The 18,392-nt window shown below is 40.5% G+C and overlaps 2 protein-coding genes across 2 annotated transcripts; both read right to left on the reverse strand.

Annotated features, from left to right (window-relative positions):
* Nucleotides 1–541: 541 nt before the first annotated feature.
* LOC140284525 (uncharacterized) lies at nt 542–12,968 on the reverse strand. The gene is made up of 11 exons (XM_072378402.1): nt 12,660–12,968; nt 11,837–12,111; nt 10,687–11,274; nt 8,553–8,750; nt 7,959–8,267; nt 7,248–7,294; nt 7,055–7,161; nt 6,829–6,972; nt 4,516–4,647; nt 2,445–2,714; nt 542–1,952 (listed from the first exon to the last, which is right to left on the reverse strand). The coding sequence occupies exons 2-11, from the start codon at nt 11,980–11,982 to the stop codon at nt 1,743–1,745; spliced, it is 2,151 nt and encodes a 716-aa protein (XP_072234503.1). The 5' UTR covers nt 11,983–12,111; nt 12,660–12,968; the 3' UTR covers nt 542–1,742.
* A 740-nt stretch (nt 12,969–13,708) lies between these two features.
* Nucleotides 13,709–15,890, reverse strand: otulina (OTU deubiquitinase with linear linkage specificity a). The gene is made up of 3 exons (XM_072378259.1): nt 15,674–15,890; nt 15,346–15,467; nt 13,709–14,339 (listed from the first exon to the last, which is right to left on the reverse strand). Exons 1-3 carry the CDS (start codon nt 15,788–15,790, stop codon nt 13,916–13,918), a joined length of 663 nt encoding a protein of 220 aa, XP_072234360.1. The 5' UTR covers nt 15,791–15,890; the 3' UTR covers nt 13,709–13,915.
* Between the last annotated feature and the right edge of the window lie 2,502 nt (nt 15,891–18,392).

Below are 18,392 nucleotides of genomic sequence, written 5' to 3' on the forward strand. Positions count from 1 at the left end.
AAATGGCATAATCAACGTTACTGCCCAGCTTCTGCTGTGCAGTTAGGTTAAGGAACATCCTCTTATCACAAATAACCCAACATTCATTCATATTGTGCATTATTTCTAAGGCAACATGGAGGACCAAGCGAGCTTTGTCTAATGAATCCAGAGGCTGGTAGTTTGAAGTTTTTGCCCGTTTCTGCAGCAACGTTGGCACATTTCTTCCATTCAGAACAGCCTGGTTAAAGGCAACATTTAACACACATCTTCAAACACGGACACAGATTAATTAATCATCTGAGTCTTCAGATCATCATCTGGTTTTAAACCTGACAAATCAAACTCTTCACTGACTAATTGAGCCGTTTGCTCCAGAGTTTTTACACCTATTCATTTAAACTGGATTTTTCTTTTCTTTTACAATAACAACCCCCCCCCCCAATAAATTAATACAGAAAAATTCCCAAATTCCAGTGTAAACATGATGTTTCTCATCTTTTTGTCATTGGCAGCTCGACCTCATTACGAGCAGAGAAAATCAAAACATTCAAGGTTCGAGTTTCTTTTAACTTATTTACCTTAAATGGCAATCAGCAAGCTAATCTGGATCCAACTGATATGTACACATACCCAAGTAGAAAACTCTATACAGTACAGTGTGTACAAGAGCATGTAAACCACTTCTTGCACAGGGTCTGAAATCAGCATATTTTCAAAGGAATAAGTTGACATTTTGGGGTATATGCTTGTTTGCTTACTTGCTGAAAGTCAGAAGTTGCAGTAAGAAGACTAGAAACAGGAAACTGCAAGCCTGGCTCTGTCCAAAAGTAACAAATCCCACATTTAGGCACATCTTAAAACTCACTCCAGGGACAGGCCATATTTAATTTGAACCAACTGGTGATCAGAGTCAGAGACAAATGGTGACTATTCCATTTCACTGCATCGATAAAAGTTCATGGAACTAAATTATTGTAGAACTACAGTGTTTTAAAAGGAAAATCTGCTCCCTGTGCATTCACAGGGGTTTCTGGTTTGTGGATGGCGATGCAAACTGGTCTTTTATTCCATGTAATCGTCAAATGTTTAAAAAAAACTAAATTAAGTATCTAAACTAAGTTTTCGCTGCCTTACGTTAATACACGTAAATTATTTCTAGGCTTTTTCAAAAAAACAAAAACTAATTCCTAAAGTTTTTGCCATTTCTGTCAGTCCTTCCGAGCTGCTCATCCAAAAAAAGTTGATGGAAACAGGGTTAGGGCACCATACGCTGCACAACCTGGTGAGAAAAGATGAGCCGCAAGCAGGGAGCTTCCCTCTTAATTGAAGGGGAATTACATTTTGTCCATGAGAGGAGCGATCACTTAAAGTGTGCATCTGTCACAGAAAACTAAGTTAATTACATCACTCATCTTTGGCTAGAAATCCAGCTGACACAACGTTTAAAATGCTCTCCAGACTCCACCTCCTCTGGTCTCTACCACTGTAGTAATTATTTGGAATTAGAGATCACAGCCAATCATGCGCAATGGTTGAGAAACGTTCCCCTTTACATTTTGTTGTTATAGCTTAGCTGATGGGCCCTAAGCTTCAATTTAATCTAAACTGTAATAACACAAGGATGGTGTCAGGCTGCTATCTTTTGGGAAGCGAGCGAACAAGCATATTCCCCAAAATTATTCCTTTAATTGGAGTTAATCTATCATTTTGATCGACCTGAGGGGTGTTTTGTATGGCAGGAGGTTTCCCTGCAGTGGCAATCAGAGGAAGGTGAGCTTTTCTTGAGGCTCTGCAGCTTCCACAACTGGCACATTGTAGTGGCGGTCATCCTCTGTGACGAGGCACACAGACTCCCATTCGTCCTTATGGTCATCTGGGTAGTAGGTGACAAACTCCTCTGTGTCCGCCTTGTATAGTCTGTAAACTTGAATGGTGCAATGCAAGGCGTAGCCCAGCAGGAACATCTCCACCTGCATGAGAGTACACAGAGCACAGAGATAATTGCAGGGTTCCAGAGTAACTCCAACAGACCTCTCGAATAGCATGGTGTTTAATCATCTGCACACAAATACAATACTTATGAGCGGAGCCTCTCTCTGGAAGCCCTGCCAGTAAAAGCCTTGTTTACTATACTGAAAATAACAATTAAATGAGTCAACAGCCCGTCTGTCCCGAAACCTCCTCAACGCCCGGGGCTGATAAAGAGGTACAGCAACTGGAAAACAGCACTAGTATCAGCATGTTGTACTGATCAGCTCTCTGATTCTGAAAACGTTTCACGCCCAACTCGTGACATTTAACATAAATTGCTGTTTGTGTTTCCGTGTGACAGTGATTCATACAAGGAGAAATAGTTTAGATTCAACGGAAGGGAAGAAAATCCCGTCCAGTAGCTCTTGTTTTATCATAAAGCTGATTAGCAAACAACAAGAAAAAAAAAAAGAAGCGTTTGGTTTCTCTACCTGCTCCAGCCCCGCACTGAGGCCAACATGCCTGAGGTAATTGGAGAGGAAGGAACGTGGACAATCTGATGAGTCCCGAGCAAACAGCAGCCAGCAGAAGAGAGGGACATCTCCATTTCCCTGCATGCAGCTGTGCAGCTCCACCGCTCTGCCCAGCATCAGCAGTTTGAGCGCCTCCAGCAGCCCGAGCTCCTCTTCTCCTCCCTGGAACACTCGCTCGCACAGCTGCAGCCGCTCCTCAGGGGAGATGCAGTCCACTGCTGCCTGCCACTGGAGACCAATCAGAGGAGCATAAGTCATCTAAAAAGTGCAAACTTCAGCTGATTTTAGCTTTTCAAAGATACATTGCTTTTAACATTTGTGATCAGTTAAAGGAAACAAAATGACAGCTTACTAAGGATTGATACCCAGATGCTGCAGCTCTAATCAGATCAAATTAAAGTTAATTCAAAATTCATCCATCTCTTAACTCATGGTTCAACTGTTAATAACAAATGTTTGTGCTGCAGCCACCTGTGTCAGATCTAAACTTAAATATCTGCTAGTTTAATGTTTTTCAAACTGATTTGCTGCTGGTATTTAGTCGAAATAAGTTTCAGAAACCTCTAAATCATAATTTCACCCTTCTGACTGAAACCATGAGCAGCCTCAGCTGTACTAATCTAAGGAGAACAGATGAGTTCTGTATCTGTTAACTGAATCTTACAAAGTGAGTGAGTGACACCATGACGATGCTCGCTTGGTCCAACAAAAAACCCAAATTATTAAAAGCAGCAAATTCAGGCATTTAAAAAGCTGCAATTATGATGAAGTTTTTGACACGATTTACATGTTTAACCCCTAAATTTGAATTCAACGGATAATAAAAACAGAAAGATGAAGTTTAGATTTTTTTTTCTAATGACATTCACGATCAGTTAAAGACTGTAAGACGGCTCGTAGAGAGGACATCCAGACTGAAGAATTCATTTAGACCGGACCTTTGCTTTTTTTAAGCAGAGACTACGTTTGGTCTGCTTCTCGCTACTAAGCAGCTAGATGTAGGTTCACTCAGATGCAGCTAATGAGGTGTCAACCAATCACAGCTAAGCGAGCCTCAAGCTGATTTAATCTCCTGCATCAACTACATCCAATCTCTCATCTTCTTTGTCTCTGTTATCAAACTAACATCTTTAGTATCTGTTGGTCAGATAAAACCTTACAGCAAATGGTTTTGAGCTAATCACACTGTTTCGTGACATCTTATGAGACAAAAATATGATCTGTAGCTCTATATGCAGGTTTAACTACTATCTGATTGATTGTGGCTACAATATATGTACTTATTAGAAAATGCTCTCTGTCCGACTCGCCGTGTCTCATTTACAATAACCACTTAAACAACAAGAGCAACATGCTGACTCTCTGCTCCTGTTGTTTGTGTTGCCTCACATGGAGCCTTTTTTTTCTTTATCTGTCATCGGTTATTGATTCAATTCCACATTTTAAGAAACAAGGCTTTCATGGGAAGTTTTTTATGTAACCTGAAGCTGCATACTTAAGCGTCAGTCGACACAGTTTCATTTAATGAGGAGCTATAACATTGAGGGATGTTTTTTTCCTGTCCAATCAGCTCAGACCAGAGTAACACAAGAGTCCAAACAGTCACACCAGCTAATAAAACAACAGAGGTTTGACTTTTAAAAAGCGAGTGTGCAGTAAACTCCAGAATTCCTCATACTGCCAGTGGAAGTGACAGACTATAAATTCTACCACAGGCCTCAGACTGTTACAGTAAAGACGGACTGTACTTTTATCAGTTCAAACAGCTCTTTGAGGGCCCATCTATCCCTCCAAATCCTTCGAGAATTACCAGGCTGAGTTAATGACACAGGAAAAAAAATAAAAACGCCTTGCAGCCCTCAGGAAACTACCTCCCTTTGACATATGGTAGCAATCACATCCAAAAGTTCTGTTGAGGAATCAATGCCCTGGTGTCTATGGATGGCTTAAAAATAGTGCTGCGGTTCGCTCGTGCTGTCTTCAAAATAATTTCCCACAATATGTTTCTGAGCAGATCTGCGGTCAGTACCGTATTTCGGAGAAGCTCCAAATAGCCCTTAAGCTGCTGGGTGGCATCTCCTGTGCAGTCTCCCTGCATGCATTCCCCAGGAAATCTCCACTGGCTTATCAGCCCTTCATGTTCCTCCAGCTGCATTGGCATCTATAAACAAAAAATTGTAAAAGATAAGCTGTGTTAACAAGAGCTGAGGCAATGAAGGCAGCAGGCTAGTCAGTTGTTGTATAAATTCCTCTTTTTTTAAGCATGATCTTATGTAACAGGTATTAACTTTTTAGGGCTACACTTTTATGACTCGCAGCAGGTTTGAAATCAGTGTGGTAAATGAATGAAAACTTCAGTAAATGATACACAAGAGTCTTCAGCCACTATAGGTGGCTCATTAGGAGGTATTGTTGCAGATAGTTTGATATCGACAAAATAGAAAATGAAAATCAATGACTAGGTAGTTTGTTTTCCTTAACTTTGCACTCACAGCCCTGTTAAAATACATTTCTGTGTGTACAACAGTAATTCAACTTCTTCTAATAAGGTATGACATGCTCAGAGTTGACTCTGCTTCGCTTCAGTTATAAATGGGTTTCTGACTAACGTCATCGCAGAAGTGCATGTAGAGCGGGGGGGGCAGAAAGCTGCACTCAACCCAGTTTATTTGGCAGAGCCCAGCTCCTAAACAGAGATGACAAGCCAGTTAACTTCACCAATCACCTAAAGAGATGGACGGAAAGTGTTCAAAATTACAAGGGGATCACAGCCTCTTGCCAAGAGGAGAAGATTGCAGATTCAGGTTTGTGAAAGAGCAGACTGAGGTCCTGCAAGTCCCAAAGACCACAATGTCTCTGCAGCTCATGTCTTAAAAATGTAAACCTCTGATCTCATATATTAAGACTCTTATGAGTCTCTTAAAACTGTACAAAGAATATATATACATGCATCTAATGATTTACTTGTAAAAACACTATCATTCTCATGATGTGTATCAGGCCATGCAATTATTCACTTAGAAATATGACAGCCGGCTTAGTCTAGGACAGGTTTCATTAATAGCTTGATCCACGCAGTTTATGAGTCTAAATCCGCCATCATGGACTGCTTTGAAATATTCCCTGTACTTTGTGACAATAAAGGAATCTTACATCAAAAAGGCTGAGAAACTGAGATCCCCCAAAACTATTCCTGTTGATGTTCCAAGCTCTACGGTCTCTGTGTATCAGGATAAAAGCTCAGCAGGAAATAGTTCACTGCAAATTATCAGACCATTTCTTTTAGATTTTTACAATGCTTTTAAATGGAAGTAATGTACTGTGGGAGGGAGCAGGGCCTTGCCACTGCTCATACCGCATATTATTTAGGGTCAGAATGTTCTCTGTCAAGGTGATAACGGAAGATGTTGTGGCAATCTCAGACACAGTGGTGCCGGACAGAGATTGGGTTTTGGCCACTTAGGCATAGAATGTTATGAGGAAGTACGAGAGGATCTCGCAAGCTGTTGTCGTAGGGAATTCTTTGCATGCTGCCATGTAATATGTTTCTATGCTGGTCCTGTTAACAAATTCCCCATAAGCGGCTGCAAAGGTGAGTCCGACTACTCTTTGCTCAACAACACAGGTTACGAATGAGATGTTTTCGGTTGCCAGAGATGCAAGCTCAGCAAAAATCTGATTTATTCAGTCCGTGCATTTACACAACGTTTAAAACAAATAAACATACATGTGAATATGTTAGTCTGACCGGAACTGTACCACAAAACTGAGACTAACACACCCAGTTAATGCTAGTTCGGGTTGAATTAGTCCTGCGTGTTGTTCGTTCGTTTGGACTAAAAGTGGCCCGAGTAGTTCTGCCTGCTGTTGGACCACCCAACTCTGCTCACATCCAATTTGACTGGCAGGGGTTAAGGTTACGGCGTAGCAGGTGTTCCAAAACCACTTTTCCCACAGGTTGTAGCTAGGGGCCGTTCAATTGACCCAGGTGCCTTCTGTGCCACTGTTCCCTCCCCAGGCTTTGACAAGGAGGTAAAGCCGATAACAGCAGAGGATAACCATAAAGGATAGCAAGCATCTCATTTACATCACTTACAAAATGTACAGAGATGTAAAGCTGTTCAACTCACTGTTTGACATGGTACACATTTTCTGGGAGTTTAATATTTTTGCAGTTGTTTCAGTGTGTGATGTAATAGGTCCATTGGGAAAACCTGAAAGTGTGCTTCTATTGTAGTAGAGGTGACACACTTCAATCAATAAATCATTCTGTTTCAGCGCCATCATTATAAACAACAACGTGCAAGCCTTTAGCAAATACCATCTCAAAGTGAACAATTACCATAGTAACGTCGTCCTCTTGCAGCCATGCAGGCAGCCTGGCGCTTTGGGACAACACCTGGAACAACGTGGCTCTGAGGGCGCAGTAGTTGTCTCCCCTCACTCTCCTCAAACGCACAAACCTCTGGGACAGCTCTTTATAACCCTGCAGCAACACCACAGGAAGTCATTAACGCTCCGCACCTAAACTGGCTTTAATCCGAAACACTTCTTCTACGGGCACCGACCTTCTTAATGAGAGCACTTTTGGTAGTATTTCCTCTCCACTCTCTCTCGCTGTAAGACAGAATATCCACCGCCGGAGCCAAACTGCATCTGTCCTCCACCTTTAAATCTAAGAGGAGAGCGTAATTACATAAATCATAATAATGTACAGAGAATATTTAGTTTTTCAGTCAGATGGTGGCCATGGTTTATTACTTTGTGATGCAGACAGCTCCTCAGCTCCTCTGTACAGGTCTTCTTCACTAAGGGGGAAAGGAAAAACACATTTACCATAAAAAACTGACACTTAGATTTTCCTCAAAGCAAATACATATTGATAAACAACTGAAAGATCCAATCAACAAACTACCACTTACTCTCGAGTCTGTAGCTAAAAAAAACACACATAAAGCTCATCCATTTCAACAAATTAGTCAGGTCAGTCACGCAGTATAGTGAGCAAGCTAATCTTTTATGGTTCTCTGGCTCTTTTTAGAGCCTGTGTTCACACACAGCGCATTAGAAAAGCCCTGCTAGGGTGCAGTGAATGAGCTCGTCTCAGCTCAGCCTGACAGCTGTGGTGCAGGAAGATACGTGTGTGTGTGTGTGTGTGTGTGGGACACGATCTGTTGGGACACATCAGTACAATAAAAATCTCAGAGCTACTATAACAAAGAGTCCAGTCTGTTTTAGATTTATTACTACTGTACTCTTTGCACTCTTAATAACGCATTTAGAGAAAACAATAAATAAAAACATGGCCACATACTTCCAAACACTTTCGTCCTGTCTTGTGTGACACGTGTTTCACACACAGTGAGCAGCATCGCAACCTCCTCAACACTCAATCTTTCAACAGGTAAAACAGCAACTACACGGGATGCCATTTTGAAATCCAGCTCAGGACTATAAATCATCTATACTGACCTGCTCCCTACATCGTCCTCCTCCTCTGTGGCAGGCTGAATGTTGGCCGTTAGATCTGTGCTTCCTGTCAGCTGCTCCACTTCTACAATCTTTTCTTGAGTCTCAGCATCTTTCTCAACCTGAGGAGCCTCTGCAGGAGCACCCTCCACCTCTTCCTCCTCCTGTGCTTTGGAATTATCCTCGCCTTGCACTCCCAACACGGTTTCCTCCACAGCATCCTGTTTAATTTTATTTGAGGAAATTACCTCTATCAAGCACGCTGGACTTCGACTCTCAGGATCTAGCTTTGCTTCCTGTTCAGACTTTAATCTGTAAAGACAATGCATCTTTTATTTATTTACAATTCTAAGTTTATTATTTCTACCTTAAACCAATATCATATACTTAGTATAGTTAATGTATATTTCACCAGACACTTGTGCTGAGTTGTACAAATATTGCAGGAAAATACATGAGAGGAGTTTCTGAACGTCTGAGCTGTAACCTCCCCCCCCTCTAGTGGTGACAACGATGCAACCAAAAACACAAGCAATGCGATTTCTGTAAAAAGAAAAGTGCCTTGTTTTGATATGACTAAACTCTGACACCTCTGACCTCTCCTTGGCATCTGCAGCAGATGTGGCTTCTGGCCCTGTGACGGAGCTGGCAGAGTCCCACTCCTCTACACTGTGGCTGAGTGCTGTGGGATCTAATCCCGGGGAAGACTTGGAGACATCATGGCTTTGAATGTCCTCAGAGGCATCCTCTTTGCACGCCGAAGAGCCGCTGTTGTCCGAATCCATTATCACAGCACTGAAGAGAACATATAATAAAATTCAACATTTAACATTAAATAGATATAAAGATTCTTACAGAAAGCATTCCATATATGACAAATCCAGTAAATTGATCATAAGAATGGATTTGATGGTCCAATTAGGGGTGGGCGATATGGCAAAAATATATCACGATTTAAAAAAAAATAAAAAAATCACGATTTTGATTTTATCACAATCTTAAATTGAAAAATGAAAAACAGAGTGTTGCAGAAGTATTTTCGGCTGGGCAGCTCGTACCGCGGCTCAACTACTTGCAGCAGGCGTTCAAACCCCTCCTTTTCTACCGTCTTGAATGGCACCATATCTTTTGCAAGATAAAAGGTAACGGCTTCTGTTACCTCTTTCTATCACTTGCTTGACTTGCCTTTGTCAGACGCCTGTGTTAATGTTGCTGCTGCCTCCGCCTGCGGTGCCATCGGTGCCATCGGGCCCTTCGCTGTTTGGCTCTCAGCATACTGTTTGGGATGCTTCCTCTTCAAGTGATTGAACAGGTTCGTCGTGTTGCCACCCGACATGCGAACCTTTTCTGTGCAAACTTTGTAAATTACATTTGCTTGCGCTTGATCAGTTGCGGAAAATCCAAACCAACTCCATATAATGGAGGTGGAATTTTTTTTAAGCGACCAACTCCTCTGTTTGGCTTTCAGCCACGGCTCTCCATGCGGCTACTGCTACACAAACAAGGAGGCGGGTAAGAAAGCGCGTCACTGCCTGTAATTCGCTGTGATGCGTTGGTCAGGTTGACGACGTAATACGTCTGGTGCGTCTGTGCATCAGCATAGAACTGCAATCTATAGAATGTGCCCTCGACGATCCCACGATCTCTGGAGTTTGACAGATCGTTACGGATCGTCTTCACGTTGCGATCGTTCACGATTTAATATCGTCATATCGCCCACCCCTCGGTCCAATACAACCATAAACCTGATTTAAGGGATGATGAACTTTAGACAGCAAACAACAGTAAGTGCTGTGCAACTTAATGCATATAAAGTTTAAAAGGAAGAAAGTCAAATCACTGTTGGTAGGATTCATTCATAAAAATAAAAAATAAAGCAGCTTCTTCATCTTAAGAGTTCATCAGTCTGCAAATCTCCCTGGTTTCCAACCAGCTCATAAATATATCATTTTGTTAAATTTCCTTTCTTTCATGGAAATGTGATTATTTGATCACTTTTAAATCGCCTTTCCGACACCTCACCTTTTACTGGCTTACCCAATCATATCTATGTTTATGCATTTAGCTTTTTTTTTTTAGCATGCTTTTATCCAAAGCGACTTACACTGGTAGGCAGTCAGGGTACGGGGGTCTTGCCTGAGGACCCCTAGTGGAGGTAGTACCTTTCATGTGGGGGATTTGAATCCTTGTCACCCACATGAAAGGTGGCAATCTTACCACTACACTATCCAGTCCAGAACCAGATCATCTGCACTCTTTTGTCAGCTTGTTCAGATAGAAACAGAAACATAATTGTGATTCTGATGCCACCTCTAACTGTTTTTACATGAACTGTTAAGGCTGTTAAACCTGGGTGGACTTTGACTGGAACATTGATTCTTTTCTATTTTAGTCATTCAGTTGTAGATTTGCAGCTGTGTTTGGGATCAATGTACTGTTGCATTATCCATTTTCAGCCAAGCTTTAACTGATGGCCTCACATACGACTCTACAATACTTTGCTATACTTTTCTAAAGGCTGCACTGGCCGCACTTACTAATGATCAGTTAATCAAGTGCATTTGATTAGCAGCACCTGGCTGCCACTGACCCTCTTCATTTCTATGGAAGCAGTAAGGGTTCACTCAGTCATTTGCACACTGCTTCTGCATTTTGGCTCTGTTTGTGTCAAATCATTACTGCACTGGTTTGGATTTAACCTCATGAAATATGTTTTTGCCAGGTAACTTACCAGCTCAGAGCCTTTGTGTTTGTCTCCTGACTGACCACAGAAACAGACGCCTCCAGACCTGCTGCTGCAGCGAGTTGAGTGTTTGGCACAGATAACGCTTCATTTTTTTGAGTCAACTCCCCTGATGGTTTGGCTATGGTGTTGATAGCCTCTCTGGAGCATTCTTCCTCAACATCGTCTGCTGTAATGGGCTCTGTTGTTGTGTTTGTCTCAGCATGGGAAGAGTTGTCAGAGCAGGCCGCTTCAGTTTGTTGCAGGACGCCATCTGGGATTTTGTCCTGCACTGAGGCTGAATTTTCTCCCTCTGGTTCTGGATTTGAGGGTACAACAACCTCACTATCAGCTGAGGACTTTAAAGTGCATTGTAGACGTTCAGCTTGTCCACTGTCAGCAGAAGTGCCCTTCATTACTTTTTGTGCTCTGGTGGAGTTTTCTTTGAGTTTAGATGCTTTGCATGGAGAAGGTGTCGCGGTCTGAATTCTTTCCCTCTGCAAAGGTCCATTTCCCTGAGCGCTATTGGGCTCCGTCTCTCCCTTCTCAGGACTCCGCTTCATCTGCGCATCTTCAGCTTCCTCATCGGTATCCCTCCTAAGTAACATAACACAGCATGAGCAGTGTCACAGAGCACAACAAAAAACATCCCTCAAACCGCTCTGAACACAGTTTTTTGTTCTTCTTTTTGTGCTGTATGTGAAGAGGAAACAAGAAACCTTAAACCAGAAGAGTCACTTATTTCTTTATTTCCCAGCATTACCCATGAGAGCATGAAATGACAAGTGTTTCTGTTCCAAAACCCCTTAAACTTGTGGAAATCCCCTCTGTCCCAAATGTGACCTCAAACGGGACAAATAAAATATGATTTGGTCACACAGCGCATCCCACGCAAACCAAAGTGGAAAGTCTGAGTGTTAATTTATTCTTCAGAGGTATTTTAATGAGTGCACGTAAATCTAATCTCCTCACTAAGAGATAAAATGCTCGTAGGAGTTAAATTTTTGATTTCTAAGACAAACTCATGATTAGATGGAAGACAAAAAACATTACTGGCAAGATGTTTTTAATGCAGAGGGTTTGTCCTCTTACTGATGCCCAGCAGCTTCAACACTCAGTTTGATTTTCCCCTACTTGTTTCTCAGTTACTATAGCTTACCTCATGTCATCCCCTCCTCCAGGACCGCAAGTGCCGTCCACTACACTGTCACCCGCGCATTTGAATTTTGACTCATCTTCCAGCAAACCACTTCTTTCCTCCACACTGCTACAGGGACTTTTAGAGTGACAGCAACTGTTCCCCATCTGCTCGCTCCCTCTACTTGGGAGGTCAGACAGGCTGGACTGTGGCCTCTGATCCAAAACAACCACGAGCGACCTGAAGAGTCGCCAAAGCCTGAAAAATTTCAGGGGTCCATGATGAAGTGGTTCAATCTGTAAGCCAGGAAACACCTATGGTTATTTTTGCCAAGGGTGTAGACACCTAAAGGCGGAATATCCAGCCTCACTGAATGGATGAGTAAAACACCTGCAGTGTGGTGTAAGAGGTGACACAGCAAGTTATCAGACCTGGTAATGCAGTTTTTGACAATAAATTTTGACTATAACTTTTAGTGGTTAAAAAGCCTTCCCTAAAATAAAACGTTTGCTAAATAGCCAGGCTCACAATGTTTGGTTGTCCGTTTTGACCTCAATTCATCATATACCAGGATTTTTACGTCACAATACAGGAAGTAAACAAGCGTTTTTTAATAAAAAAAAATGCAGTGGCAGTATAGTTAAAAATCCTATTTGGACCAAAGAATTTAAGCTTAGACTTGATGCAGCGTTTTTAACCTTATTTTATTCGTTTTTTTAAAAGTAACGCCCCCTTGTTAATTTCATCAGAATAAAAGGAAGTAACGTTCATAAAGACAGTGACATACTTAACAACATATATAAGTGACATTTAAAAACTGTAATAATGAAAAAAACAAACAAACCTTGTTTCAGTTTGGCTGAAGTGAACTCTCAGAGCTTTCAATCATGAAGCTCCTGCTCTTGTTTCACTTTTGGTAAGCTGCTTTTAGCCAGCTAGCTTCGCTAAACTTACATACAAACAAGCGCTACAAAGGTGACTGCCGCTCAATAAAATCGCTCCTGCTGCAATCTTATCTCTCCTCGAACCTGCGCTGATATCCCTCAATGTAGAACATTTCATATAAGGCGGGTCTTTACGGTATTTTCTGCCGAACATCTGTTCGCACGGACCCCTAGCTTAGCCGGAGCAGCAGGTCACGGCTCGGTCCGAGCGCATGACGTCATACTCATGTGCGACGACAGTGTTGAAGCATTCAAGTGCCCTCATCAAAAGTCGTAATTTTTCTTTGTACCGGTAGTTGTGAGGTCTAAAACTACTCCAGTAAACCTTAAAAATAAAAAACACAGCTGTTCACAAGACCCATCTTCCCAAAAACGATCATTTCCCGCCTGTCCATATTATATATAGTAAAATATATCTAATAAAGTTATTGATAAAACACATTTTATTGAAACAAACAAGTAATATAAAGTAATCCCCACAGGCTGCTGGTACCTTTATAGCAACACTATCTAAAAAATGATTTATTAAGTCTGTAAAGATGGGAAATCAATTAATAGATTAAATATTTCCCATTCACCCTGGAAAAAGCTACACAAACAATGCAAACAGTATTGTACCTTTAAGTGATGAATTTGTTTTTCCAATTTTATACCATGTAAAAAAATTCAGTTTAGTCACAAAAAACAAGTCATTTGAACATTGGGTCTTTTTAAGGTTCAGCACAAAGTTTGTTTGTATAAAACCATATTTTTAAGCTTCTTGTTATATTCTGACATAAATTAAATATGAACAGCCACGTAAATTGAAAAAATAAATCAGTCAAAACGGATCTTTTTGCTAATTCTATTCATTTGTTTAATTTAATGGCTGTCACGCCGTTTCCCAAAAGGTCTAAAAATGTGAAATAAATACGACTGGATTTCAATTTATGAAGACAACAATGTACCGTAACTGTGTGACAGGAGTTCTGCATTTATTTTCAAACATTTTCGAAATATATTTGAGAGACCGCAAATACAAAATATTTTATATTATGTACATCAGATATACTTAATTCCTGCATTAAAAAAAAAAAAAAAGTCACTAAAACCTGCTTTGTGTAACAGTATAAGTTTTGTTGTGGCTCAGTGCCACTGTGATGTTGTTGCTTGATAATTACATGTTCCTCAGCTCCTCTATGTGACCGATCAGCTCTTGCGGCAGTCCCAGTTCTGACACAAGATCCATACAGCACTGCAGCAGGATATTTAGACTTTCACCTGAACTGGAGGAGCAGTCAGTGAGCCCTGAACAGACATTTTGTGGCTGGCGAGGACAGTCCAAGTCCATTTTTTCTGCTTTCCTGCAGCAGTCAGGCTCTTTACATTCACCTGCACAGTGGCCCGGATCTGCTTGCTTCACCTCCAGATCCTCCATGCTCTCTGAAACGTCGCTTACACTCGGAGGAGGATTCTCCAAAGCCTTTCTGATGCCGTCTCTGATTAGGTCTTCGTGCTGTGTGACCTGCTGGAGGAGGTCAGTCACAGAAGCTGGGGCGGGGCTTTCTGGATGCTGGCTTTGGCACCAGCACCATATAGCACTGTGGCAGGAGACACAAAGAGGCAACAGTGTTGTACACAATGGCATAGAGAAGTGACTGGGACAGGCGTCTACTGGACAGAAAAGAGACTTCAATAACCATTCAAACAAAAGAGACTCAGGATGATTCTCTACAGGAAAGACGCTTTAACTCCAGAACATTTTACACCTCAGGGGATATTTTAAAACTATTTGACAAAGCTGGAAAAATAACGTCTAAATCATGAAAATTTCTACATAAAGTGATACAGATATGAAAGAAAAACAAAAAAATTGAACAATTTCTCTGTCCCGAAAGCTTAATTTCAAAATGTTTACACCATCTATTACGCCATGGCTGTTTAGAGAAGAGGAAAATTATTGTTTGGGATGTTTTTAAAATTGACGCACATTTTTCATTCCATTGCAACTTTAAAATGCTGACCATTAATATGAACGATACTGGCCGAGTACATTGTCCTGATATTGGACATTTTTTCCCTGCTGGTAAGTTTTCCTACAGAGTCTTCTGGCACATATGTAAAAATACATTTTAGTGGAATTTATTTGACTGGAAACCAAAATGTCTCCAAAGCAATAGTGTGGTTTTTGGCTTGAGACTAAACGCGTGACATTCAAATGTGTAGATTATCTAAAAACGTTGCATAAAAGTTAAGCACCTCACATAGTCTGTGGCTCAAACCATACAAGCAAATAAACATGGAAATATTTGAAAGCAATGCGAAAAAAGATGTGAAAATATGATATTTCTGTTTGATCCAGCTATTTCTGTAAAAGTCAGACCATCCAAATTGAACTAGTATACAACAAGACTAACAATTCTAACTACTGTAAATATGAGACATGTCTGATTAGAAGGATTATTTAAATTTTCTGAATTGTCACACCTTCAAAGTGAAGAGCGATTGGTCACTAACCTCTTGTCACATCCCTTAACTTCATGATGAAGTTGAAATAGTTTCTGCTCATCTATTTTGTTTTCTTAAATTTTTAACATGTGTTTTTACCTTACTATTCCTTTGAGGCGGCCCACAGCCACAGTCTGAGCTGCTCCTTCTCTAAAGCCCAGGTTGAATCCGATCTGCAGCGAGGCTTCTTCCCCGGCATCAACTCCATCTACATAACCATCCTGTCCACAACACCGGCAGCACCAGAATCCCATATTAACTAGCTACATTTAGCATTACTGTAACTACAAATAGCTAATATAAATATAAGCATGGGGCAGTATACTGTGTGTCAGGGACATACTGAATTTACATCTGTGTAATACAGACCCAGTTTCAACAACAGATGCGAAGGTTAGAGTCTGAGGTAAGCTAATGCTAACTTTACCTTGACGCGTTTCTTCATGTTGGATGTCCACTCTTTAGTTTGTAAATTAAGCTCGTCCGCATTCTCGTCAAAAACATCTTCCCCGCTGAACGACGCAGCTTTCACCCAAGACATCATGAGCTAAAAATGATTACCTGTTCCTGAGACTATCGCGTTTTAGAAGCGTCAGAACAGCCACACAGGTTTGATGCTTTGATGCCTCAGCAACAACTTCAAGCCACTGACGAAACGTCATCAACCTGCGACCGACAGAGAAAATACAACTAAAATGGGAAATGTGCTGTAAATGTCGGGTAATAATGTCTTTTAGAGATTGGAACAAAAGAACTTCTGTTTTGTTTAATGTTACTTCAAGATATTTGTTTGAATGTTTATAATATCAAAATAAATGTTAGGAAAGTGCGTGAATATATACGCATTGTGGCTACAGGGACCAAGGATGGATACAATCAAACAGCAGATTTTTGTTGACAGAAATTATTATTCCACGTATGCTCAAATGGATCAATTCTGACCTTTCATCACAGCATATTTTCAAATGTGTCCTTACAGAGCTCCTCTGATGACAACATCAGACGCACTTTAATGAACTTTTGCAGACATGCAATGCCCATATTATGTTGAATACAGTGTGAGCTTTCTTCAAGTAAAAACAAAAAATAATTAATGGTTAGCTGGATCACTTGGCCTAACCTTAATCATGATTTAGATTTGTTCCACCTCTACCTGTTGACTCTTTGACTGATGAGCGCCCTCTAGTGCTCTGCAGAGACCTCTACCTGATCAAATGTTTTTAAACATTTTAAGGTGCGTCACTGGATCGAAAACTAGTTGAAACCCGTGAACGCAGCATTTTTGCCTCATTTTCCAGGAAATGACAAACTTTAAAGTACTGTTGCGAAAACATTTTATGGGGACTTTACAGCTTGCAAAAAAAAAATGGAAAGGTAAAACTCAGAAAAAGTAGACAGTAAATACTACTCACAGACAAGAAAATGTGCACACTGCTTATCGACTATATGTATAAAAAATGTCTTATATCTCATTGTATATTTATAACGGTTTCTCTGTCACCTTCCCATCTTACTAACATCAGTGCACTGCCTGTATAAAATCTATATTGTTTGAACTGTTACTTGATTATGAATGTCAGTGAACATTTGTTTGCATGTATTTCTCCTGGTCCTTGTTGAGTTCTGTGTAGATTCACAAGCACCTTGAGCGAATCCACGGAACACAGTAAGGAGTCAATACAAATCTTATTTTAGTGTGGAATTTCGCTCTAATATATTCACTTCTTCTCTGGTGTTGGGAGTTGTAATTTGACACTTTGGTACAGGGATAATACATACCAGCATTTGACAGATAAAACCTGCAGGTGGCGCTGAAGCCTCACTGTAAAGTGAACGGGGTCCTTTATCCACAGTACATCATCGTCCTCATTATCATCAACTGCATCATCATCAACATGTTCCGCTCTATCTTCTCCTGAAGTTTTATTGTCATTGTGTATTTATTTTTGTATTTTGTTTATGTCTGGTGTTTTTAATCCTCTTAGTGACAGAACAATTTTGTTCTGGCCTTCCTTTCTTTAATTTCTGTCAAACTGGGGCAAATGTAATAAAAACACAATCAAATGTATCTACTTATCTACACTTCTCAGTCTGAATACACAATTGTAAGAATTTGCATGAAAGCTTAACAGAGATTCAGAGAAAATATGGTAACTGTGTTATCTTTGTTCATTTATACAAAAGTATTTCTCATATTTCAGAGTTTTAAATTAAATGGAAAAGATAAAACCTAGATTCAGACAGTTGTCTTGTGATGGAAAAACTCCAAAGATTATAAGTAATAATGCATTATCAAAGTGAATAAAGTCAGACTTTTTAAGTCATTCTTTGGGAAGATGACAATTTGGAGATGCTATCCAAGTTCTACCAGCATCTGAAACAGATCTAATGAGTTGTGAATTGGGTGTGTGTATTTGTTGGCATTTAGATGTATCAAATCAAATGTATAAAATTAATTATACTCTCACTTTTAGCTAAATTACTCTGGTGCCCGAGGCAAGAAATAAAGTTCATGAGTAAAAACAGAATTACACATAACAAAAAGAAAGATAAGATAACGCAAACAGAAGTTTAATGATATTTTGAATATGCATTGTTAAGGCATGTAAATGGTATAGACAAGAAACTTGAACTCTGTTCTGTGATATGTACCGATGCTTCAGCTGATGAACAAAACATGAACATGACCATAAACAAATGACAACCAGAGCCAACTGTCATTTGAAAATTGTTGCAATGAGTGACAGAAATAATTGAAATACATAAACGGTCGTACCAATGCTTATATCTGGCTGTTCAAGTCACTGTCCAGTGCATATTCACAGGTTTCTGTTTAAGTTTTCAACCCAGGAAATGTCATCTGTCGTGACAAACACATTATTCTCTCATCAATAATGCATCTCACTACCCTTTTTCTCACTGTTGAGTAGAGAGGGGAAAAACACTCCCCCTTGTTTTATTTTCAGATTCTCTCATTCCTCATGCCATGCTTTATGGAAAACACAGGAGAGAGTGGACAGCGGGTAAATGCATTTCACCTTGGTGGAGTGCATTTGCAGCTGTCGGACAACAATGGCCTTGAGAATACTCGGAGGCCACGTTGGAGTTGTCTCTGTTCTGGAAATGGAGTCGGCCCAGCGGCCTGG

This window comes from Leuresthes tenuis, unplaced genomic scaffold (genome assembly GCF_036924035.1).
Source record: "Leuresthes tenuis unplaced genomic scaffold, fLeuTen1.0.hap1 SCAF_24, whole genome shotgun sequence".
Taxonomy (NCBI): domain Eukaryota; kingdom Metazoa; phylum Chordata; class Actinopteri; order Atheriniformes; family Atherinopsidae; genus Leuresthes; species Leuresthes tenuis.